Source organism: Echiichthys vipera (genome assembly GCF_963691815.1).
Source record: "Echiichthys vipera genome assembly, chromosome: X".
NCBI classification, from domain to species: domain Eukaryota; kingdom Metazoa; phylum Chordata; class Actinopteri; order Perciformes; family Trachinidae; genus Echiichthys; species Echiichthys vipera.
In genome coordinates, this window is record NC_139825.1 from 26,460,019 (window position 1) to 26,486,147 (window position 26,129).

A 26,129-nucleotide genomic window follows, 5' to 3' on the forward strand; every position below is an offset into this window, starting at 1 on the left:
ATAGTATTAATAATGATACGTTTATTTGATGTGTCTCCTATTACAGACAAAGTCAAAGTGCTTCATGTGATAAAAGTGTTAAAATAAGACCCAAGCGAAAAATAAATACCACTGAAAATAAAATTAAAAACACAAATAACAAATATTTCACTATAATATTTAACTAATACATTATAATATGTTGTTTATTAACCTTGAGATTTTTTGTCTTTAAATTTCAGCTGCAACTAATATACACATAAAGAAAGCTGTTTTTACTATTTAATTATGTACCAGTGCAACATTCAAATAAAACATACATAAAATTACTAACAAAAAGTCAGTTAAATTCTCTGCTTATGTCAAAAATACATTTCATGTCATAAGTATTACTATATTGTTTTGTATCCATTGCACATCTATTAGTGGTTATTAAGGTGAAAAGAGGGACAAGGTGTAATATTGTTATATTGTAAAAAATGTACATCGCAATTAACAATTACTATAACATAGATTGCATATACAGATAAAGAAATATACTGAGGATAAAATATACTTCATGTGCCACAACTGTGTCCATTAACTGTAAATATCTATGACCCTATACTGTATTTAAACAAGAAATCATAAGTTATTTATTAAGCGTGTGCAGATTGTCTGTCTTTCGCCCGCAGTCAGTCCTCAGTTTAATGTATATTAAAACTTCTTTCTTTCTTTTTGTAATTTATCATTTTAAATATCACAATGTTAATTTACAACATTTCCTGGACAGATGCTTATCCAACATTTCATTAATACAACAAATTAACATGTAGACTGTATAAAACAAAGGTGTACAAGAAAGCCAACACAAATGGAAAGGGAAAAGAGAAAGGGTTTTGGAGGGAAACAAAGAATACAGGACCATGAATGCAATTTATCCACTGTTAAAATATAGCTTTATTAGTTTTGTTTCAACACAGTTGCAGCACTTTTGCAGACAATGTTAATCATGGAAAGACGCGACGCTCACCTCTCTCACACGCACTGTAAACAGACACACAAATAATCAGTGATTGAACACTCAGACATGAACTAAAGACTGATATCACTTCTGGATTGACCATCTGCAAACGGGGTAGCCATGCCAGGGACAAAACATATTAGTGTAATGGGAGAACATCAATTACTACATCAGGGGAAGAAACAAGGAAATGTACATGTCGCTGTTAAAGTATTAAAACCAAAAGGAGATAAAAGAAATGCCCTGTATTTTCTCTCCGATGTCTTGATTTTCAGGAGAATCACATCATTACTGGAAATCCACAACACCGACTAATTTATCATCTCAGCAGCTGAAAAACACTTTTCCCCTTCAGAAAGCCACATCTCACATCAGCCAAGACTCAGTATACTTACTTATGCTGTGCAGTATACTCAGCAATAATACAAGTTGCTCTATGAAGCCTTATTGCAGCAGTTAGTTTGACTGTGAGAGCAAACAAGACATTCATCTGTAAACAGTCAGTCACTTATGACGCTAAAGTGGATTTGCATATGTGAGCCCAGCGCGACCATCTTGAAGTGTTTGAAAAGCAGTTAGGAGACAAAAGTACCAGACTAAGAAAACTGCACACAGAGCCACAAGGGGGACTGTGCAGCAGCAAGTTACTCAGCCAGAGGCTTAGTAATGATATCACATGAGTCGAGTGAGTAAGAAGTTAAATTGTTCAACTTGTTCTACTTGACTTTAATGCTTCTAATGATTGAAGGAGTGAATGAAAGAGGAAGTCAGTTTTAAGAGTACTATACTCTAATAAAGTATAATACATATAAAATAAAGCATGCGGTAACACACAGTAGTTTGGTCCCACTACAAGGGAAGCACATAAAGTATTCTCACAACAGTTCAAATAATGGCACTGTTATCTGTAACATCACTTCAAATCTGCCTTTTAATTCAAAACCTTGAATTTCTTAAAAAAACTCAAGATGTTTTGTTAAGAGTAAGGTTCAATCATGGTTGCTGTTACTATGAAAATGCTATGAGTACATACAGTTTAGTTTCTGCATGATTTTTTAAGGGCATTATTGCTAAGAACAAGAAACAGCTCAATGTTTGGCCTATATTTTGGCTATTTTAGTCTCCGAGTATGACTAAACCTTTCAGGTTTTTTGTGCATTTGTCATAATTTTCCCATCTAGAAGAACACCGGAGAAAAAAAAACTCCCACTTTTCAAATAAATTTAATTTAACATGGGAGATGCTGTGAAAAACAGGATTTCTTTTTCCTGAAACCGACATCACATGCATTCTGCAGCTGTGGACTACAAGTCCAAGAAAAAATTGGCAAAACGGATCAGCTTCTCTCAGCACAGGCTGGCACAGAATACGGGGCATTCTTTCAAGCTTTATTGTACCTCCCTGCAGTAGACAGGAGCAGACTACGGTGTGTGAGCAGCTCGATACTGATATGGTTAGTCCTGGTTCTCACAGATCTGTGGGAACTCCTTGAAGATTTGCTGTACAATTAGCTTATCCATCTGTTTCGCTGTGGCGCTCCCTTCGTCCTCTCCTGGATCTTCCTCCTCCCTGAGAATCCTCTGCAGCACCCCCTGCAGGTCAGACAGGCGGTGCTGGTGCTCGAGGTAATCCGTCGAGCGTATTATGGAGTGCATGAGGGAGAGATACTCCATCCTCAGCTTCGAAGGGACCGCAAGAGAGGAGATTATAATCAGATATGGTAACAACCTTTTCATTTAGCAGGTATCATTTTTGGAAAAACTGTAGACTGTATTAATATGGACATAGTCTTTGTGACTTGAGAGCCATATCGATCTTCTCATCTAACTCTCAGCAAGGAAGTGGAAAAAGAGTGTTTCCTAAACATGTGAAACTATTCCTTTAAAGCCTGAGTACAGTCAGTAGCTGTGGTGTGTGTGTGTGTGTGTGTGTGTTTGTGTGTGTGTGTGTGTGTGTGTGTGTGTGTGTGTGTGTCCAGGTCTCACCTTGTCTCCGGGTGAAAGGTCAGATATTTGTCGAACGGCGATGTCGATCATCACCATCATGTCAGTGCGGTAGAATATGTCAGCGGTCTCTCGGCCGGCGAAAACATCCTGTAGAAACTTTAGCACTGAGTGCGGCGCAGGCGGGGTGTGTTTGAACATACACACAGGGTCGTCTGGACAGGAGACGGCAAAAAGAGTGAGCGACGACGTCACTAGACAGAAAGCATGGATTCAAAATGAGAAAAATTGTGGTATTTTACCGCCTCTGTTCAGAAGCAGCACCACTTTCTCCGACAGGATCTTCACATTTTTCTTCTGAAGCTCCTGCATGATCACATTGCTGCCGGGTGCTGAGAGACACAGACAAGATAGGAAAGAGTATTTATTGTAAAATGAGGAAGATGATTGAGGAAACAAAAAACATAAGAGAGTAGATCTCTGTTGTGCATGACCGCTCCTGTGGACCTTTTTTTAGGCAGATGTTTTGATGTATCGTAGCAGGAAAAGCGTTACGAATAACATTAGTGATGGCTCTGCTGCATTTCAGTCTCCCTGTAAATGAGCCAGCGTTCACAAAACCACGACCCTGGAATTGGTAATCCTAAATGGAGCCATCATTAACCCCTTAGCGATCTAGGGGCCCCACCTGACAAGCTGTCTTTCAGGCTGTAGCAGGAACCCATTGGTGCCAACCATTTCACGCTAGCTCGTCAGGAAGGCGTCTAATTGACAAAACAAAATTAGGCCAAAATTTGGCAGGGAAAAACTGGCATGACTTTGATTTTCAAAGGGGTTCTTTGACCTCTGGCCTTAAGATATCTGAATAAAAATGGGTTCTATGGGTACACGGGAGTCTCTCTGAAGTCTCTCTGCCCATTTATGATAATCCCATGAAGTTTTTTCTCATGCACTACAAATGTGTTATTCTCCCCCATTCTGAAATGGAGTATTTTAATATCTCTGCACACTGGGGGTCTCTAAACAGTCTTGGAATTGCATGAGTTGGATCTGACTGGAAAGTTGAGACTCTTGTGGATTCAACAGGCCCAATGGGGTTCATGACTTCATGTGTAACGATGTTCACTGTATCGAGAGCGGCCGTGACCTCTAGGATAATCCCAGCCTTGTGAAACTTTACAACCACAAACTAGAGACTGAGGGCATTCAGGGGATGGATGGCTTTCCTGGGTATACTGACAATAAGGGTTTTTTTCTACACAGTTTTTGGCATCAAAAACTTGTTCCTCAATTGTTCCTGATGTCTTAATGTGGTATTTTGGAGGGATTTTTGACCATTTGTCATACATATTCGAGTGGTTAAAAATGGTTACATTTGACACCAAATCTGTAACAAATGGTATCAACTCAAAAAAAGTTGCAACAACTTATGAAACTTTAGTAAGTATGTGATTGGCTTTCATTATCAAACAGTTATTACCTTTAGGTAAAAGGTTAATGGTATTATTTATACTATTTATAGCTGTGCGTTTCCTGCTATAACAAGTCAAAGTGTCTGCTTTGATAAGGCTCCATGGCGGCTGTTCTCACCCGTGTGGTGCAGGTTGAAGGCCAGCAGAAGGTTCAGGAAGATGTCAGGCAGCTGCTCTGTGGGATCAGAGGGAAGCCCGTCCTCCACCACACCCAGCAGAAACTGAACAAAGTCAGCATTCAAGTGCTCTGAAAGTAGGGAGGGTCAGGATTACGTCTTAATAAAAAGAACACATAATCTTTTATAATCCTTCTGATGTGAAATGAAAAATGTCCTAAAGCTAAACACAAAGCAGTTTTTCACTGTTTTAGAAGAATCAGCATTGTACATCAGCGATGCTCTGATTTTATTTGTTTAACATTATATGTAGAGGTACAGTATATATATATATATATATATATATATATATATATATATATATATATATGTTATATATAGCAACTTTAAATACACCATACCGTAGTGATGATATGGCACCTGTTCGCCCATAGAGAAGATCATAGTAAGTACCAAAGCTGTGTAACACATCTTCTGGTGCTCTGAGGAAAGAAAGAAAGTACAGACCAAGAAAGAGTTACTGGTCAATATTATGGTTGGGGAGGACTTAAGATGAACAAGAGACAGTGATCATACTGTATATAAAAACTATTATTATTATTATTATTAAAGATAGTGTGACTTGTCGCTGCTCACGGAGGAATTGTTGGGTCTAATTATGAATAAGTCATAGTGTGTGGTCCTACTCTACATGTTAAGTGTCTTGAGATAACTTTTGTTATGATTTGGCACTATAAATAAAATTGGATTGATCAGTAGATCTTTTCACCTTGTGTGTCCGTCTGTAGGTCCCTGGCCAGCTCCATCGGCAGGATGGAGTTGAGGAGGGTGGAGATGAGAGAAGCATCCAGGCTGCACATCGCCCCGAACACTTTAAGCAGCAGCAGCCGCAGAGACACGCGATGCTCCTGCACGGCCACATTACAGCAACAATGAGCCAACAGCAAACCAAATGTGAACTGAACATCACCAACACGCTCACTAACGCTGTAAATACACAACGGCCATTCAGCTCAGTTATTCATTAGAATATGTAATCATCAGCAAATATGAACTGAATGTTATTGTTAAACAGCTACAAGGACAAAATAAATAAATAGAGTTCTCCTAGTGGTATAGGATGCAAGTATATATATTTTTGATTTGGTATTTTGTCTGTAAAAAGTCGTTTCCAATACAAATATATGGAACTTTACAATACATATCTTTAAATGCATTTTACTAATGAATTTTTTTTTTTCACTTTAAACTGATTAAATCTTCATTTCAGCAGCATTTATTCCCAGTTTTAATTTCAAAACACATCATTTTGATATTTAAACATTTCCAAAAAACATAATTGTCTAACAATTGTCTTAATGTGATTGGGGAAGTTTCATGGTGATATCTATTAGTTGTAATGTGTACCCTGTTCACTTGTAGTGTCTCGTCTTAAATAAAATGTCCTGTGATAATAAACTTTTCTAAACTAGACAACTAAACTTTATCTTAACATAACTATTCACCCTCAGCCTGACAAGTTCATGCTTCTTGCATTCAGATTACTTTTATATTCAAAATAAAGTGCTTTGTTATTATAAAGTCTTACCATCTGATAATAAGAAACCAGAGACAGCACATTCTCATAGTGGTTGGCCTTGCACATCCTCTTACACACCTCTGGATCTGCATCAGTCTGAAAAATGAACAGCTTTCAGTTGTGACAGCGATGATATAACGACATCATAACTATGTAACTTCCTAATCTGTTGACAGCCGTGGTCCCTGAACACACCAGAGGAGGATTATGGAGCCCATTAACAGCTCATCTGGACATCCCCATCCCTGAGGTTCAGGACAAACTGCCAACAAAGACGATTTGGCAGCCTGAGAAGTTTACAGATTCAGTCTTTAACCACAATGTTGGATTGGTAAAGTCGTCTGAGCCGGTCTGATCCCATCAAACATGTCTGGTATTTACAGCACGACAGCTGGACAGCTCCTGTGGTCGCTTTTCAGATTCATGCCGAGAGGAAGACGCCATATTAACCCGAAACTCTTGTTCTACAATGTATGTTGAATTAGTGGCTTCATATTTCATACATCTCATCTGCATTTAAAAATGTTACAGCACTGTGCATATCAACACATTATGACATAAGTTGATACATATAAATACATATAATTATCAGCTGATATTTTGTTAATGTAATTCCTCTTTTGTGAAGTATATTTTGTGTTATTATTCCACTTATTAATTTACTTAATTTAACTGTGTAGTTCGAAAAGTGCTATATAAATAAACCTCAAAGGTCCCATAATATTATATTCTACTTCAACATGTAGTAGACACAGTATTTATACAGCACCTCAACCTGCTTTATGATGAATAAAAAACAACACGGAAATCTCACTTTTTACAATATGGGACCCTCAACTTCTTTATGACGGACAGAATCCATCTTAACATGTGTGACAGTCGTCAGGACTTCATTCAGAGACAACCTGGAAGGACTGTGTAAGCATGTATCACTACAGGAGGTTCCCAGCTCCCAGCATCGTACCAGTATCTTCAGCAGCTCATCCAGGTAGCAGGCAATGAGAGCGTGATCTTCATGAAGCGCCCAGCTGCGCTGCTGAGAGTCATCCCGGTGACGGGCGAGGTCGCTGAAGATCACCTCCAGCCTCTGTTCATCGTGACACACCTGACCCTGCGGCAGCGCTGCACTCAAATCCTGCAGGGACAGAAAACATTGTGACACACCTATTTCTGACACAACTAGAAATACCAGAACAGAGGAACATTTTCGACTCTGGCAGCAAGTCGCTGCTTAACTTGAGTCTGGTGGTCATTTTCTGTGGCTTCTTCACTATGAACTTTCCCATTATCAATAGTCATTTCAATCATTGATAATATAAAAATATTGATTACAGCAGCTTTAAAGGATAACACCGGTGTTAAAATATTGGATGCTTCTCTGCTCTACATTAAACTTGAGCGTCATATGAGCTACAACCCTCAATTTGGTTTAGTTTAAAACTCTTTGTACTAATAGATTTTTCATTTCTTCATAATTGGATGAGCGTCATCGGAGTGTGCACCGGTGTACAGGAGGCAGCCAAAAGACTTTCTCTGCATTCGCGGTTTGCGGTTACATGACACACGACCCACTACGAACCACCTTACACCTTCAGGAAGAAGCAGACATCAGAATCAGCAGTTAATTTCAAGCTTGGTCATGGTTGCGTTTAAAAACAGGAAATGAGCTGATGTAATACTATGAGTACTGTCCCCTGCGTCTGAAAACCGCTCTGAGAAATGTCAGCTAAATGCAGACCAAACGGTAACTCTAAACGACACCGGTATTCTCCTTTAAGCCGGGCGGCACCAGGATGCTGAACCCACGTGATACAATGAAAACAAATCTGACCTTGCTCTCCACCAGCGAGAGGAGAACTTGCTCCATATCAGAGGAGGATTGGGGTAAGGCCGTCTGCAGATGGCCAGCAACCACGGCAACAGCGACCCGCGACAGCTCATAACTCAAGCCTGTGTTCTTCCGTACCAGCTCGATCAGTTCGGCCCCAATGGTCATGGGAACTGGCGTGGTGGGGCTGCCGGGAGGGCTTTCAGCGACAGACGGGGGGGCAACAGGCCATTCACACTCCGGCTGCTCCTCCACAGTGGGCTGTGAGGGAGGAGGGGTGGGCTGTGGAGGCTGAGGAGCCGGGCTCTTCTTTGCGGGAGCTGGTTGAGGAGGGGAGTCAGAGGGAACCGCATCCAAAGGCTGTGCAGAGGGCTTCACACGGGACGGGACAGGAGGAGGGGGGGTGCTGGAAACACTTGGCAGGCTGACATCGGAGGAGACGAGTGAGTGGGTGGAGCCAGACTCTAAAGAGGTGGTGCTGATCGAGAGGGAGGGGGCAGGGGACGAAGGGAGAGAGGACAGTCTGGAGGGGACATCCGGCTCTGCAGAGGGAGAGAGAGAGAGAGCTCCAGTTACAGAGAGGAGAGTGAACAGGAATGACCTGACTAAGAATAGAGTGTGTTTGTGAAGGAAAGCTGCAGCAGGTAGCATCAGCTGAAAGCAGCAGCACAAATCTGCGAGACTTTAATAATGTATTAAAACGTCTCCAGGGGGCTGCCCTCTTACTCCTCACCTGGACGCCGGCTGTTTCGCTGTTTCTCAGGGGGAGGTGGGGTGATCGGAGCTGCACGTCGAGGTTGAGGAGGCACCTGCAGGTGTGGACGCAGGAGGTGAAATAGATTATATACAGGGTCATTTGAGGGCATAGTATTCTATATTTCACAACATGAGCATGTTTAATCGTCTCTGCTGTCAGAGAAGCATTCCTAATAAGTGATTTGAATTAAAGCATTTCAAGGTCCCATGTTGTGCTCATTTTCAGGTTCATACTTGTATTTAAGTTTCTTGTAGAACATGTTTACATGCTTTAATGTTCAAAAAACACATTATTTTGCTCATACTGTCTGTCTAAATATACCTGTATTCACCTTCCGTCTGAACCACTTTATTTTAGCGCCTGTCCCTTTAAGACCCCCTCCAGAAAAAGCCCAGTCTGCTCTGACTCGTCAGTGTTTCTGGGTCTTCCACATCTGTGTTCTCAGTGTCTCTGCACCGTCATTGCAGCAAGGGAATGACTGTAATGGCGCTGGAGCGGCACTTTCAAGCGTACAGAAGTCCTGATGGCTCGTTTAAAGGCTCAGTTTCTGAATACAGACTGTGTGCATTTCTCTGTGGATTGAGTGTTTTTACACTTTCACAGTATTTAAATAGCAACTTGACCTGATTTATGATTAAAATTAGGACATGGGAATCTCACTATATACAATAGGGGACCATTAAATGCGTACAGATTGAGTGTGTTACCTGATAAAAACCCTGTTCAGCCTGTATACTGTCCACGCTTCCTGATAACGGCACGCTCCCCTGTCGACCGTAGTCTTTGTTAAGGCCGTTGGGTGGAGGAGGAGTTTGACTGAGAGATATTTCACTGCTGGAAGATGGGAGGCCTTGTTTGTGACCAGAGGACGAGGAACTTCGCCGTGCGAGTGTCTCCTTTCTGTGATGGATCAACTTTCTGCAACAAGAAGAGAAAAACGATTCATATATGGAACGTAAAGCACGCCACAATCAATATCTCATAACGTGCATTTGGACTCACTGTAGAACGTCTCTCTGTTCCAGATTGTATTTTCCTCCATTTTTTAAGGCCACGTTGTGGATTCCTTCGATTGCTCTGTCAATAGACTGCAAAACCTCATCCTGTTCTGGAGCCTACATCAGAGAAAGAAAAGAGAAAAATAGGGGACAATTTAAATATTCATTACATGCATAATTACGAGGCTTTAAACAAAGCGGAACAGACTTGTGGCTTGGGGACATGTGTGACTCTGGGCAGAAACAAACTAGAACGGTTATCTAACAAAACAAAAAAACAGCAGCCTTTTAACCAGTGTGCGGCCTCACATTCAGGCTCATTAAACCTCCACAACTAATGTCAGTGGAGAGAGCATTCCTGTCCTGCCAGTGTGTGAGCCTGTGATTTCACAAAATACATGCTCCGACTAGTTCACTGTTGAATCCGGATCCTTGGAAAAAGGAGTCTCCTGACTGCAGAGCATATTTCCATTTTCTATCACCCTAGCTGTACTTGTTGGGTCTCTGTAAATCATAAATAAGTCACAGAGTGTGGCATTTACATACTCTATATGTAAAGTGTCTTGAGGTAACTTTTGTTGTGATTTGGCACTGTAATAAAATTTTATTGAATTGAAAATGTCATGTGGATGTGACTGAGAGAAAAGTAACTAAGTCAGTAAAGTTGCCTAGCACCTATCACAGATATAAGCACAAAGTGATTACAATGAAATAAATGCAATACATAGTAAATATGTATATATATATATATATATATGAATAAAATGTATAAATACATAGATAAAAGCTATGTGGAAGGGAGAGCTACTTGTTAAACAATAACAAGGATAGTTGAGGATGATTGTTGATAATACAATAGAGATAGTCCCAGTAGTAGATTAGTTTAATTTGAGCAGAAACAAAGGCTTTCTGTCTTGCTTATCTTTAGTCCTTGGGTGTTTCCTGTCTCAAATCACCTCTACATCACCCTATCCTGTCTTGTCCCATCCTCTCCTGTATCTCCTCTCTTCATGTCGCAGTGAGCAGCTGCAGTGCAGGAGGCCATGTCCCCTACATAATGCAACATTTCCAATAATTTATGATTTCTTCTTCTGCACAAGTGCGTTTTTCTTGAAAATACTAAGCAGCGAGTTTCACCGTGGCCTGCAACTGCAGCCAGCTACTAAGGTTACATGACATGGTGTATCTGTCTCTCTTGATCCCATCAGTTCAACCCTTAACGTTACTACGCATTTACTTCACCCCAGGATGCGGCACGCTTGCATTCATTGAGACAAAAAGGAGGAAAAAACCCGCCCCAGGTCAGAGATTGGTGTTCACCTGTATTTTTTCGATGTACGATGACGGGATGTAGCCCGTTTCCCCCGAGCTGCAGCGGGACCCGAGCCACCAGTGTTTGTTGCTCCTCTCCAGGATTAGGAAGCTTTCTCCGGCCGAGAAGTGCAGCGAGTTGGGCTCCGCGGATCGGAAGGCGTACAGAGACCGGTACATACTTTAATAACACTTTAACACGCCGAAACAGCGAGAGAGCCGTTGTGTGAAGTTAAGCAGTCTCCGAGTGGAAATATCTGCTCTGTTGGAGGTGATTTAAAGAGTGTATGAAGGCATGGCCCCGGCGGATCGCCCCTGTCTATTTACAATGTAGCCAGCCAGATCATCTGACCTGACTGTTGCGACTGAACACCACAGGGGGCGCTGTTGCTCTGTCAACACGCCCCGCAGACATTTTAATCGAAGCCAGCACAGACACGCCGCATCGACCGGCGACCACTGGAGCGGCGTGCCTACAGGGCAGCCATCTTCGAACAGGGCCACTCGCTCCTACAGTGCATCCATAGACATAAATACATGTAAACATGCAGGCCCATAGACATATACACATATAAACATGCAGGCCCATAGACATATACACATGTAAGCATGCAGGTCCATATACATGTAAACATACAGGTCCATAGACATATACACATGTAAACATGCAGGCCCATATACATGTAAACATACAGGTCCATAGACATATACACATGTAAACATGCAGGTTCATAGACATATACACATGTAAACATGCAGGTCCATAGACATATACACATGTAAACATGCAGGCCCATATACATGTAAACATACAGGTCCATAGACATATACACATGTAAACATGCAGGTTCATAGACATATACACATGTAAACATGCAGGTCCATAGACATATACACATATAAACAGGCAGGCCCATAGACATATACACATGTAAGCATGCAGGCCCATAGACATATACACATGTAAACATGCAGGTCCATAGACATATACACATGTAAGCATGCAGGCCCATAGACATATACACATGTAAACATGCAGGTCCATAGACATATACACATGTAAGCATGCAGGTCCATAGACATATACACATATAAACATGCAGGCCCATAGACATATATACATGTAAACATGCAGGCCCATATACATGTTAACATGCAGGCCTATAGACATATATACATGTAAACATGCAAGCCCATAGACATATACACATGTAAACATGCAGGCCCATAGACATAAACATATGTAAACATGCAGGTCCATAGACATATACACATGTAAGCATGCAGGTCCATATACATGTAAACATACAGGTCCATAGACATATACACATGTAAACAGGCAGGTCCATAGATATATATACATGTAAACATGCAAGCCTATAGACATTTATACATGTAAACATGCAGGCCCATATATATGTAAACATGCAAGCCTATAGACATATATACATGTAAACATGCAGGCCCATAGACATATATACATGTAAACATGCAGGCCCATATACATGTAAACATGCAAGCCTATAGACATATGTACATGTAAACATGCAGGCCCAAAGACATATATACATGTAAACATGCAGGCCTATAGACATATGTACATGTAAACATGCAAGCCTATAGACATATATACATGTAAACATGCAGGCCCATAGACATATATACATGTAAACATGCAGGCCTATAGACATTTATACATGTAAACATGCAGGCCCATAGACATATATACATGTAAACATGCAGGCCCATAGACATATATACATGTAAACATGCAAGCCTATAGACATATGTACATGTAAACATGCAGGCCCATAGACATATATACATGTAAACATGCAAGCCTATAGACATTTATACATGTAAACATGCAGGCCCATAGACATATATACATGTAAACATGCAGGCCTATAGACATTTATACATGTAAACATGCAGGCCTATAGACATTTATACATGTAAACATGCAGGCCCATAGACATATATACATGTAAACATGCAGGCCCAAAGACATATATACATGTAAACATGCAGGCCTATAGACATATGTACATGTAAACATGCAAGCCTATAGACATATATACATGTAAACATGCAGGCCCATAGACATATATACATGTAAACATGCAGGCCTATAGACATTTATACATGTAAACATGCAGGCCCATAGACATATATACATGTAAACATGCAGGCCCATAGACATATATACATGTAAACATGCAAGCCTATAGACATATGTACATGTAAACATGCAGGCCCAAAGACATATATACATGTAAACATGCAGGCCTATAGACATATGTACATGTAAACATGCAAGCCTATAGACATATATACATGTAAACATGCAGGCCCATAGACATACTGTATATACATGTAAACATGCAGGCCTATAGACATTTATACATGTAAACATGCAGGCCCATAGACATATATACATGTAAACATGCAGGCCCATAGACATATATACATGTAAACATGCAAGCCTATAGACATATGTACATGTAAACATGCAGGCCCATAGACATATATACATGTAAACATGCAAGCCTATAGACATTTATACATGTAAACATGCAGGCCCATAGACATATATACATGTAAACATGCAGGCCCATAGACATATATACATGTAAACATGCAAGCCTATAGACATATATACATGTAAACATGCAGGCCCATAGACATATATACATGTAAACATGCAGGCCTATAGACATTTATACCTGTAAACATGCAGGCCCATAGACATATATACATGTAAACATGCAGGCCTATAGACATATGCACATGTAAACATGCAGGCCCATTTCCATGTAAACATGCAAGCCTATAGACATATATACATGTAAACATGCAGGCCTATAGACATATGCACATGTAAACATGCAGGCCTATAGACATATGCACATGTAAACATGCAGGCCTATAGACATATATACATGTAAACATGCAGGCCTATAGACATATGCACATGTAAACATGCAAGCCTATAGACATATGCACATGTAAACATGCAGGCCTATAGACATATGCACATGTAAACATGCAAGCCTATAGACATATGCACATGTAAACATGCAGGCCTATAGACATATGCACATGTAAACATGCAAGCCTATAGACATATGCACATGTAAACATGCAAGCCTATAGAAATTTCCTAACAATAAAACCAAACTGCAAAATACATTTTCCCAATAATTATTGGACTATTTATTCTTTTTAATTGCATTGAACGTGTGGAAATAAAAACCCTCCTGACAGGCAGCGGGTTAATGTGAGTCCGACACAGAGTTACTGAGTGATGTCATTTCTGATGGAGCATCAAGTATTTTATTGTTATAACATAAATGTGTTTTGTTTGTGTCTTTGTTTGACAATATCTGATGGTACTATGTTTGAAACTGTTTCACTTCACAGTGCCTCGTCAGACTGTGTGGGATTGAACGGCTATAATGAAAAACAACAAATGTGCATTCATTCAAATAAAATGATGCTGATGTTTAAACAGAAGCAGACTGTTGTTTTTCTGTTGATTAAATGAAGAGAGAAACAGTCAACATTAAGTATAATTTGAGATTTGAGTAGTAAAACCAGTATTTTATAAAATACCCTGTTAACAAATATGTAGTTTTCTGATCTTTAACAAATATATAGCTTTCTTATCTTTAAGAAATATATAATTTCTTATATTTAACAAATACATAGTTTTGATATATTTAAAAAAAGATATATTTTTTATATCTAAACAAATCTATAATTTCTTATACCTAACAAATATATAGTTTTCATATCTTTAACAGTAAATCTGAAATAAAAACTGCTGGATTGAGCGTTACACAACACCGGAAACCAGAGGTTGGTGTTACCCATAATTCCGTCCCCCTCTCTGTGCCGCAGGTCGGTATCTCAGACAACACATGAGGCAACATGGCCGGTGCGGTGAGTGTGAGGTTCCTGCTGCAGAGATCCACACAGGCGTCTCTCTTCTCCAGGGCAGCGCCCGCTTTCTCGAGGTGAGGCAGTGTCGCATTTAAGGCCCGTGATGTCCGTAAACTGAGGATTTAAACCCGGGGGCTCTCTTCAGTGGGAATGTTGTCTCTGCTTCCCTCTGTGCGAGGACGACGACATTGAAAAGTCATGTTACTGATATGAAATGAACTAATACAGGAGGTACAGATGCTCCAATATAAGTTAGGTTCATTCTATAGACGCAATATAGGTTTGGAGGTATATCATGTATAATGTATCAAATTTATTAAATTTAAAATCCGACTTTCTGAACAATTTGAGTACGTGCTTGTTGGTTTTTTTTCTAAGTTTTTTTGAAATGTTCTCTATGAAGAAGATTCACAGACATACAATTATATTGGTCATAGACAATTAAACACCCCATCCGCCCTCACAACCACCCCTCAAGAAAAATTAATAAAAGAAAAACCATATGGGACAGAAAAATGAATAAATGATATACATATACAAATATGTTTATAATAAAAACGAATAGTATGTGCTTGTTTTTATCTATTTAGATGTTATTATTGTGTATCACGATTTCTCAATTTAAGATTTAATCACTCTTCGATTAAAGACAATAAATGATCATATTGAGTTATCGCCCGTAACTCTTTTCTTGCCATCCTGTTTGTTCAGTCAGAACTGCATGGGAACTAAAACTGCATTTCACCCTTTGAACTAATATCAACATCTCAGAAACAAAAGGTTGCTGAACTTACTCAGATTTTTGTAACAGTCATGAACTAAACATGTCAGAAAAGGCTCAAATTGGCTGCCTCTTTTCTGCAGAAACAAGCCTAAAGCTTTTGGCCATCCGCCTTGTCAGCAGGTTGGCATTGGATTTTTCTGGCTATTAAACTGGGCCATATGGCAACAGTTCTGCAGTGCAGCCTGTTTTTGTGAAATCTGAATTTAAGACATGTGCAGTAAATACATAATTACAGAGACTTTTTCATTCCACACGCCCTCTTTACACTATTTCACATACACGCTAAATAAAATAAATGACCAGTCTTTTGTTCTTGATATGGCGTTGGTTTTAATGACTTTACCTGTCTTATGTTCCAGCCCATTTCAGTCCCGTGCACATAGATTGGGCCCAAGTGATGATGAAATGTACCAGCGTACCTCTGTGTCCGTCATGCAGAAGGAGCCCAACAGCGGGCCCATGATCCACAGCTACAGCGCCAGAGGATTCAACATCGACGGCAACAAGGTGTTCGGGCCCTGTGCTGTCCTGCCTCCTGCTATCCTCCAGTGGAACGTGAGATCAAGATCCCAACGACCTTCTTCATTTATTTTAACAACCGTCTGTGTTTGAAATTTTAACTTTCGTCTGTGTTTGAAATCTATCTCTTTCTGCAGGTTGGCAGCCATAAAGACATCACAGAAGAAAGTGTCTCACTTTTCCACATGCTTGAACCAAGAATAGGTAAAAAAAATAAATAAATAAAAGCACATGGTAAAGATGGGTAACAGACTGGGAAGGCTGTTGCACGTAACTCACACCATTTTCACGTTCATGAAACCATTTAGTGATGTGTGTCCTGTATGGAGGCATCTGCATTAATTATATTTTTCCTTGCAGTTATTCAGGGTTTTCCTTCATTTGTCACTCATCTAGGTTTCTATGTTGTATTTAACTGAAACAAAAGTCCTGATGTTTCCCTTTTTCCCATTTTCCTGTCGTTTATGCAGAGATCCTTGTGCTGGGCACGGGTGCACGTGTTGAGCAAATTAACCCCTCAGTCCTTGCTCTGCTCAAGCGTAAAGGCATCGCTGTGGAGGTGCAGGACACGGTAAAGTATGCTCAGTGTCTCAGTGTAGTAAAAGTTCACAGTGTCAAAGACTTTCTGACCAACATCACTTTAAAACTAACCGAGCTGTCCTAATTCCCAGTTCTGTTTTTTCTTTTTCATCTCTGCTGGTTTGCAGCCGAATGCGTGCGCAACCTTCAACTTCCTGACAAGCGAGAGAAGAGTGGCAGCCGCCGCTCTGATCCCTCCCCCCGTCAGCACGGCGCTGGAAGTGAAACAGGATTAAGTCTTTCCAAGTTGACAGGAACTAGGACTCATTTCTGTAGATGGAGGTTATAGGTTTGTGAATGACCCCAGGCCTGTGGGGCAGTCACTTTTCCTCTGCACGACGCTTCCAAAGGAACAAACTCAGTGACATCCAGGAAGAATCACTATATTTGAAAGTGTTTAAAGTCACCCAGCGATCTGAGCAGAGAGCCCGCTCAAAGAGACTGTAATGAAGTGTAAATTATGTTCTTGTATAGAAAGGCTGTTTTATGTGTATGAAATATAATATTTAAAAGATTTACATGCAACAAACAGTAACTCGGGTGTCATGAATTGAATGTGTTTTTGTGGAATATGAAATATTTATTATTTTAAAAGACACAGGGAGGCTATTGTCTGTGCAGCCGTTAAAATAAATTTATACGTAAATTGTTATGTTTGCGTATGAACGTGTTCCAGCCCCGTAGGTGCTGGTGGTGGCGGTCCTTCATTAGGATAAGCCTCTTTACTCTGTGCGTCTTCCTCCAGCAGCAGTGCCACCTACAAGCTGCCTGTGTGCAGCACATGACATCATTCAGTGGCTTTGTCCTTCTCGTACATAAGCTCCCATAGAGAATGCACAAATCCTCTACACATCACTGGGATTCATCTCTTAATCATCTGCCTCTGTGCCACATGCCCAGCAGCAGTCTGAATGTTTAAATCCCTGTCGTTCACACGCAGCAGTGCTGCATGATTACTTTAACTTGCTGCTGCTGAGAAGTCGTGGCACTGATTGTTAACCTGAATCCGCCAGATTTATTGATTCTCATGATTCTCATTTGCTCAGCATATCTGTCTGGGAACTCTAGTTTGGAGATATTTTGGGAAGGGGCGAAAATACCGGTTGCTGATTGGATAGACCATCTGTCGTGCTCCAGTTGTGCTTTCAATGGGGGTTGTGTTTACGAGAAGAGCCCTTTCCCTCTTGCATTTCCTGTATTATGTCATCCGCTTGTTAGCCTGCTATATTGTTAGACTCAGTGTCTTCCAGACGCCGACATAATAATATTAGCGTTCATGTTGTTATTGCCTAGCAGCTGTGATCTCACGACATGAATGCCAGGCACACCGTGTACAAAATTTTCTATGTTGTAACAACAAGAACAAGCTTTTAAGGCGGCATTAGATCTTTGCCGTTACTTCAGTGTTAATTACATTTGTAAGTTAATAAAGTTTACAGGAATTATGAAAGCAGCTGAAACGCATTGAATATGAAGCTGTCTTTACGAGACAAAGTTAAATTTAGTAATAATCATTTCAGTCAGTTTCAGTCGATATGTCTATCAAAAATAACTTTAACTACGGTGGCATTAATTTTTTAAACACAAGAACCATGTCGATAAAAAGTTGTATTGATGTTCCCACATTATCACCTTGTCTCATACCAAAATATTGCAAATGCAGAAGAAGAACGTAAAAGATTGAGAAAAGAAAAATGTTTTTTTTTCAAGTGTTACTCAGCAACAGGTTTACAGAGTTTCACAAAAGAAATTATAACAAACAAATCCAACATTAACATAGTGCACACTTCACACAGTCCATTCTACGTGCTACGTAACACACCCTCAGCTGTGCAGCAGGACAATCATCCATGATCATGGCCGTCCAGCTGTTATTTATTATTATTAATTGTATTAATAATGAATTAATTACTAATTATTAATTATTTGGGTCTCATGTTAAATGTCTTTCTCAGTCATCATCAGAGGTGTGAGACTGGTGTCTCTGTGATCCTCCGATGCAGAGCTCTGCTCCTGTGATCCGGCGGTACATGTCTTTGATGTCCTCACAGTCGGCCTCAAACTGGTTTATTGCTTCATATGAGCGGGACACAAATATCTAGTGAGGATAGAGGAGAAATCTGTCACCAGCACTGGACACACCACACTTCACCCGACTCACATTTTTGTGCAGAGACAACTCGTTGATTACCTGATTACTTTTTCCATCGTCATTGGGAATCAGCACGCTCTTGACTGAAACAAATCTAGATTAAAGGGGGTGACAGGAAATGACAATTCAATTAAATTCAATGTTGTTTAAAATGTTATATATTTCTTTTTACTGACAGCCATGAAAAAATACCGTAAATGGAAAGATTCATTAGGGTCACTAACTTTTGCAGGATGGGCTCCAGAAGCTCCAGCCCTGGCTGAACTTCTTTCTCTGGGTTTCTGGTTTCTGCAGTTGTGCTCACTGTGGCGATGTACATCCCGTCTGGGGCCACGTTGTGAGCATAAGACACCACAGATATGTAAATGTCTGCACGGACAAAAGAGAAGGACTTTTCATGGACAAGATTCAAAGTCTAAAGTTTATTTACAAAGAACCTGCGGACTTAAACATACATTATTACCAGCGGTGACAGTAACACTGATATGGTTCTCACCTTGTGAGTTTGTGTGTGTGTTATCATAATAAAATGTTGTCCTGAAGGCACCTACTGTAGCGGAAACTAACAGAGGTAGTTTTGAGTATTTTGCAAGGTGTAAATGTGTCTTGTCTGCGGCCAGATTTTGTCACCACGAACAGTGCAAGATAGAGTAAAGGAACTTCACAGATGTGTTGTTTAGATCAAAATCATGGCTGTGTTCATAGATGGGTATGGTCTGAGCCAGAAGTAGGGGGATAGGAGGGCCCTATAGGACCCAGGCCTGATTTGCCATTGTGGCTGTTGTGATTCGCTAGATGGTCTCTACTTTTTTGTGCTTTGGTCGGAAAAACAAAATACCAGATTTCCTGTCGAGTTGCCTTTGAGGGATGATGATCTGACAGGAGTTGGCCTCATGGGTGTTTTTAACTGGATGATTTAATAAACAGATGACTCTTATCACTTTCCCCACTTTCCTCACTCGATTGGGGACGTAGCTGGGGTCACAGATGAGCTGTTTACAGTGGAACAGCTGTTAAACAGACAGAGAGACAAAGTCACCATGTGCACAAAATATGCTGGACATCTCCTCCAAACATCCCAACTTCTCTACCCTTCCTCCACATAAATACACTTGCCTTCCCCTCGGATTTCACAGCTTTCACTTTGCCGTTGTCCATCACAATCTCATCCACAGCTCTGTTCAAGAGGAAAGTTCCTCCGTACTCTGCACTCAGTCTGAAACACACAGAAGCAGGTAGGATCATTTAAACCCAACATGAACCATTGTGATTGTAAACTTGTTTGCTGGTGGAAGATTGTGAAAAAAATAAATATTACAAACATCTAGAAGGCCATCTTCGGACATTGATATATCATGATATCTAAATATATCTCACAACACTAAATAAGAAAACAAACTAGAACATTTACTGAAAGAAATCTGATTAATGGTTTTGTAACCTGGCAAATCCATGTGGTAGTTCGCGCAGGCCAAACACAGGGTAGAGGTATGGACTGTTGCTGTGGCGGGACAGAGAGTCAGAGTACAGCCTGATCCGTCTGATGGTTTCCCCACATGGCTGGTCCAGGTAACTGAATGGTCAACGATACCAGGCAGGTTTTTAACTTGAAGGACCACCTGTCATCATTTGTTATCTGGTTTTTGGATATTCCTGTGACTGACCTCTCATTACTGTGTAAAGCTATGGCATGACCTGTGAGCTCCATGACATCTAGTCCCAGGTCAAAGCGGCAGAAGAGGTCTCGCGTGGTTGTCTTTTTAGGATCCATGTCCTGGTAGGTCCGAGGGTTTCTGATGTCAAAGTTCAGGGCAAAGAGCAGCAGCTTCCTGAACCGTCTCTTGTCAAACATGCCCATCAGATCTGAAACAGAAGTGTTTTATTGAATGTGGTTAAATGGAGTTCAAATTCAACATTAAAGGTCCCATATTGTAAAAAGAGAGATGTCCATCTATTTTGTTACTATAATGCAGGTGACGGTGCTGTGAAAGTATCAGCACGCTAAATCAAAAGAGAAATGCACACAGTCTGTATTCAGAATCCGTATTTAAACGAGCCCTCAGGACTTATATATACTATACTATATTTAGGTAGAATGTGCCGCTACAGTGCCATTGCAGTCATTCCCCAGCTGCAATGACGGTGCAGACACAGAGAGCGCAGATGCGAAGACCCTGAAAGGCTGACGAATCAGAGCAGTCTGGACATTTTTCAGGTGGGGGGCTTAAAGAGACGGGCGCTAAAACAAGGCGTTTCAGACAGAGTGATTACAGATTTATTCAGACAGACAGTATGACAATTAAATGTTTTTTTTTTTAATAAAAGCATGTAAACATGTAAGAAAACCAAATACAAAAAAATTAACCTTAGAACTAGCATAATACGGGAACTTAAAACATTCTTCAGGTTCAGATTCATCACCTGAGGCGTGGGCATCTTCCTCTGTGCCGGGGACTTTGTGCACTTTGCCTGCTTTGTATACATAGCTGCCTTCAACGACTTTGAAGTCCAGGTACCGAGTAACCTCAGTGTGCACCAAGATTTTCACCAGCTCACCTAATGCAAAGAAACAGCAGAGGTTACTGAGAAAATGACAGTGCTCATGTACACTACAGTAACACACAAGTTCAAATGCACTAGGCTCTCACCACTGGCAAGAAAAAATTTGGGGATACGGTCGATGTTCCACTCTTTTCCACGGCCGCCCACAGACTTAGCAGGAACTGGGACCTTGAACTTCTTATACAGCTGTAAATGTAGAAAAATATTCAAAACCACAAATGAGCGATGTAGCTTTGTAAAATGGGTTGTGTTTGTTTGCACACACCTCTTCAAGGGGAGATATGGATGCAGTCTCTCCTCCATAGTAAGGATTCTTGTCAATGTGAAGAACTTTTTTCCCACTTTGAGACAGTAAACCAGAAAGGATACATTCCTGAGAGAGACAGTGCAGTTACTTAGTGGGTCACATACTTGGCATCTGTAGAGCAAGATGAGTATAATGGCACCATTTAATTTTTATAAATCCACTTAACAGCTAACTGGTGCAGAAGGTCTGCATGTGCATTTGCACTTAATCACCACTTATCCTTTAAAGTATTAAAGAGTAAGAATAGTTTAGTGAACAAATGAAAGGAAGGGTGGTTCAGTATATCCCTAGGTTCTCAGAATCAAATGTTATTGGTAATGTAGGTAGTGAGGATTGTAATTATGTGCCTCATACAATAGACTATAAAAGTTCTCTTACCTTCAGTCCAGTACCAAGCACAACAATATCATATTCCTCCATTCTAAAAGTCGTTTCAATTGTTTCGCACTGCCTCACTGAGTCCCAGTGCTTTTCCTGACTGTAGCCTGGTGTAGTTTTATATCTAAGTATCTATGTGCATGTGTGGATATGATGATGATAAGTGACAGTAATTGCTTTGTGTAGTAATCCTCTTAAGACTGACACAGCTATGCTTGTGGATGATTGGCTTCAAGAGGTGGGGTTTCCCAGTCATTGCACATTGAGATATTAAATGAAGACGTGTCATCAGTGGTGGATGAGGTATTCAGATCCATCATTCAAAATTATACTGAAGTAAAAGAAGTAAAGAAGTAAAATGAACTTTAAGTATTAAAGTTCATTTTGTTCTTCAGTAAAATGGCCTGCTGTGATCAATACATTTATTTTACAAGGACATTATTAGATTGGTGATACCAGTGCAGATACTGATGTTGCTGCTTGAGGTGGAGATGGTTTTAACTACTTCATATACACTTTGTTTAGTTCAGTGGGTCCCAACCTATGTCAGGGCCCTCCGAGGTTAACCTGACTCCAGCGAGAGTACATGATTATCCGGAGAATAAAGAAGAAGAAAGAAGATCTGAAATGTACAAGTATGTGGTCATTCATTTATCTGTTTCTAATATTTGTGAAATGTTGGGTAATTTTAACTCTTGGGGCCTTAGACAGTTATTTAAATGAAACCATGTAAGGAGTTAAGAGGGGAAATGTCTCTTTGGTGGTGATGGAATCTGACACGAAGCCCTAGCTGGTTTAACATTTAACAATGTGCTGTATTTTATAAGCTAATTGTATGTATTGTTATGTAAAATTGTAATATTTAAGTAACCAGTAGCCAAACTAGCTGTCACAGAAGTAAAATCGTGTAATAAATACAATATTTCCCTCTGAAATGTAGTGGAGAAGTAAGAGTACCATAGAAGAAAGTAACCCTACGTCATGTAAAAGACCACGCCCCCTCGCCGGCGGAAAAGGAGAAGACCTCAGTGTTTTATAGGCGCTAATATGAAAAACCACTATGATAATGATGTGTGACAACTAAATACATTCAATTACATTTGAGGAAATACAAGAAATATTTACATATTTACTGATAGAATGATCAGAAAGATGCAGTAAGAGAGAGAAAGAAAGCACATTTTCATTCTACTTAACCTCAGGGGGACAAAGCCTTGGCTGTCTGTTTTGTTTCATAAAGATAAACTAAAACAACAGGATGTTAACGACAGAGACAGGGGTCGTTGTCATAGGCCTGAATTACCTGCTGATTCAATGAGGCAGGAACATACATGTGTCGGTCTGCAGACACAAACTATTCCATTCAGTCAAATTATCCAGTTATCACCAACCAGTCCTCTCATATTGGCGAATACTCTACAAATACAATCCTTCTTTAATAAAGATTGGATGGATAAATATATATGGTGTGTCTTAGATCTGATGGATGCCAAAGGAAACTTGTTAACTTATAATGATTTCTTTCGTCACCCTATATTCTTTAGCGTTATTAATGCAATTCCCAAACCATTCTCTTGGCTAAAGAAGTGATAATACACACTAATGTAAAACCAACACTACCAAGTTTATATATTGGAAAAATTTAATTCCTTGATTAAAAAACATTTAATAATAATCACATGAGGAAAATACTAACGGATGACCAACAACCTAAAGAGACTTTGAGGACATGGTTCCTGAAAAAGTACTTAAACCTAAATTATGAATTCTTAAATTATCAAATGTTACCAAAAGCTAAAGAAATCATTTTAAAATAATTAATAAAAATGTTTATCTTGCAGTGAGTTCCTTGGAGTAAGATCTAACATTGAAAGCACTGGATGCCCATTCTGCAGCTCAGATACTGAAACCTCCGAACAGTCAGCTCACATGTGGATGTAATGTAGGGAACAGTTATAAATAAAATAAATGTAAGTTTGTTGGTGAACACAATTATCATAATGGCCAAATATTATAAACACAAAGCTAAATGTATGAAGATTTTTCTTAAAACTCAAAATTAATTGTTATTATATTGCTACTTAATTATATGAACTCTAAATATGCAAATGAACTGCTTAGCAACTTTGAATTGTACAATTTAACTCACCCTTGAATGTATCTACAAGCTATTCAATTGAAAACCAAATTACTTTTTTACTTAAATTTTAAATTATATTTTGGTTTGTTTATATTTTTAATTTATAACATTTTATTATTTATTTTGCATCCTACTTTCATGTTTTTTTCCACCCATGTTAATTTTAGAAGCGTTAAATAAAGTTTTGAAAAAAAAAACTCCGTTACCCATCATGCCTTGAGAACATGAGGTCTGTGTTGGGGTGCGCTTGGTAAACAGACCGGTGCACTCGGGCGGCACGGCGTAAGAATACTTCCGTTGTTTTTGCGTCGACTCCGCAGACTCCGCCCACCCGGGCGAGTCCCGATCTACGCCGGATACGAAAGAACGCGCCCCCTTCGTCATGAACCGTTGGTGTCCAGCCCTCCGATAACTGGGCATCTTCAACCATAGACATAAAGAGTAGACGCCTCATCGAACGTTGGGCCTATTGGCGCTGACGAGCGGTGGAGCCGCCATCTTGGCCCGGTCGCCCGCTCCACTCAGTGTAAGGACAGGACACGGTTCAGCGTATTTTAATATTCACAGTGGGATTAACAGTAATAGAATATTCTGATATATGATATATGTGATGTATGATAGGTGTTTTGCAAACACTATAAATATAAACACAACAAGAGAAATCATTTATAGAGTATTAATAGGCTGTATTTCATACATGAATACATAAATCTCTCTCTCACTCACTCTCTCTCTTTCTCTCTCTCTCACACACACACACACACACACACACACACACACAAACACACGCAAGCACACACACACACACACACACACACTCAGAGAAAATTAAAATACATATAAATCAAGAGTATCAATACAATTAGGTCAGAGAGAGAGATGACATTTTGGACACATCTAAATACAAGTCAAACAGACACACTTTCATTTAAAGCACTAAAAAAAAAGCAAGAGCCGAACCCTATATGTTTATAAATATTCAGAAATGATCCATGCTCTGCCAGTCGCATAGTCGTGGTAGTGGAGAGGAGAGGGAGGGTCCACATTTGAGCGAGTGTGTGTGGTATAAAAATATATATAACATTTTGTTAAATCGATCATTTTCACACTGTTTTGTTCTTGCACAGTTACCAATTTGAGTGTAGCTCTAATTGGTAAAGAAAGTGATGTTGTAGGAGTACTTTGTATAGTATCTAAAATGACTGTGTCCTTTGTTTTTGGGCAAGGTCTAATTATGTGAATGTCTTCTTTATTACATATTTTAATTATGTAGTAATTGTATTTAATGTGCAAACAAAAACACGGGGCATAGTTCAGTAATATCCATTTTAAATTATACAAACCATTTAAGATTTTTCCTTAGTTAAATAAATGTATGATTTTTTCTTTTCAGACTGTTTCAACTTCTGTGGTACAACTGAACCAAAAAAGCCTGGACTCATCAGTTCTGCTTTACAAACATGTGACGTTCGTCCTGCTTTAAGTGGAGATGTGGAGAACCAAGTAAAAATGTATGGAACATTTTGTTCAGCTGTGAGAATATCGGGCACAGAGTGGAAATACATGTTCACGCTTGCCTCGTAAATCTCTGATTCATTCTTTATAATAAACCCCACATCATGTTGCTCCTGTTTGATGAAACAGTTTAACAGCAAAGGATATTGGTCAGATTCTGCAACTTCTCCTTTGATAGTATAAACTTTAAAAAAAAAAAGTGACATGACATGAAAAATTATCTCATAATTCATCCCAATGTCATGTTCAATATTTAAAAAAA

The 26,129-nt window shown here is 39.8% G+C and overlaps 3 protein-coding genes across 3 annotated transcripts; 1 reads left to right on the forward strand and 2 right to left on the reverse strand.

Annotated features, from left to right (window-relative positions):
• Window positions 1–906: 906 nt before the first annotated feature.
• nckipsd (NCK interacting protein with SH3 domain) lies at window positions 907–11,308 on the reverse strand. Its single transcript, XM_083938886.1, has 13 exons — window positions 10,996–11,308; window positions 9,680–9,792; window positions 9,385–9,595; window positions 8,654–8,729; window positions 7,924–8,462; window positions 7,057–7,227; window positions 6,102–6,188; window positions 5,283–5,421; window positions 4,915–4,995; window positions 4,516–4,644; window positions 3,228–3,317; window positions 2,968–3,140; window positions 907–2,661 (listed from the first exon to the last, which is right to left on the reverse strand). The coding sequence occupies exons 1-13, from the start codon at window positions 11,164–11,166 to the stop codon at window positions 2,437–2,439; spliced, it is 2,205 nt and encodes a 734-aa protein (XP_083795012.1). The 5' UTR covers window positions 11,167–11,308; the 3' UTR covers window positions 907–2,436.
• A 3,589-nt stretch (window positions 11,309–14,897) lies between these two features.
• On the forward strand, window positions 14,898–17,230 carry ndufaf3 (NADH:ubiquinone oxidoreductase complex assembly factor). Its single transcript, XM_083938694.1, has 5 exons — window positions 14,898–15,005; window positions 16,075–16,270; window positions 16,372–16,438; window positions 16,705–16,805; window positions 16,942–17,230. The coding sequence occupies exons 1-5, from the start codon at window positions 14,920–14,922 to the stop codon at window positions 17,047–17,049; spliced, it is 558 nt and encodes a 185-aa protein (XP_083794820.1). The 5' UTR covers window positions 14,898–14,919; the 3' UTR covers window positions 17,050–17,230.
• Window positions 17,231–18,764: 1,534 nt separating this feature from the next.
• Window positions 18,765–22,254, reverse strand: LOC310965538 (rab GDP dissociation inhibitor beta; the record flags this gene model as incomplete). Its single annotated transcript, XM_083939202.1, has 11 exons — window positions 18,765–18,911; window positions 19,005–19,059; window positions 19,190–19,334; window positions 19,804–19,975; window positions 20,082–20,181; window positions 20,407–20,538; window positions 20,630–20,828; window positions 21,387–21,521; window positions 21,614–21,713; window positions 21,793–21,900; window positions 22,213–22,254. 11 exons carry the CDS (start codon window positions 22,252–22,254, stop codon window positions 18,765–18,767), a joined length of 1,335 nt encoding a protein of 444 aa, XP_083795328.1.
• Window positions 22,255–26,129: the final 3,875 nt, after the last annotated feature.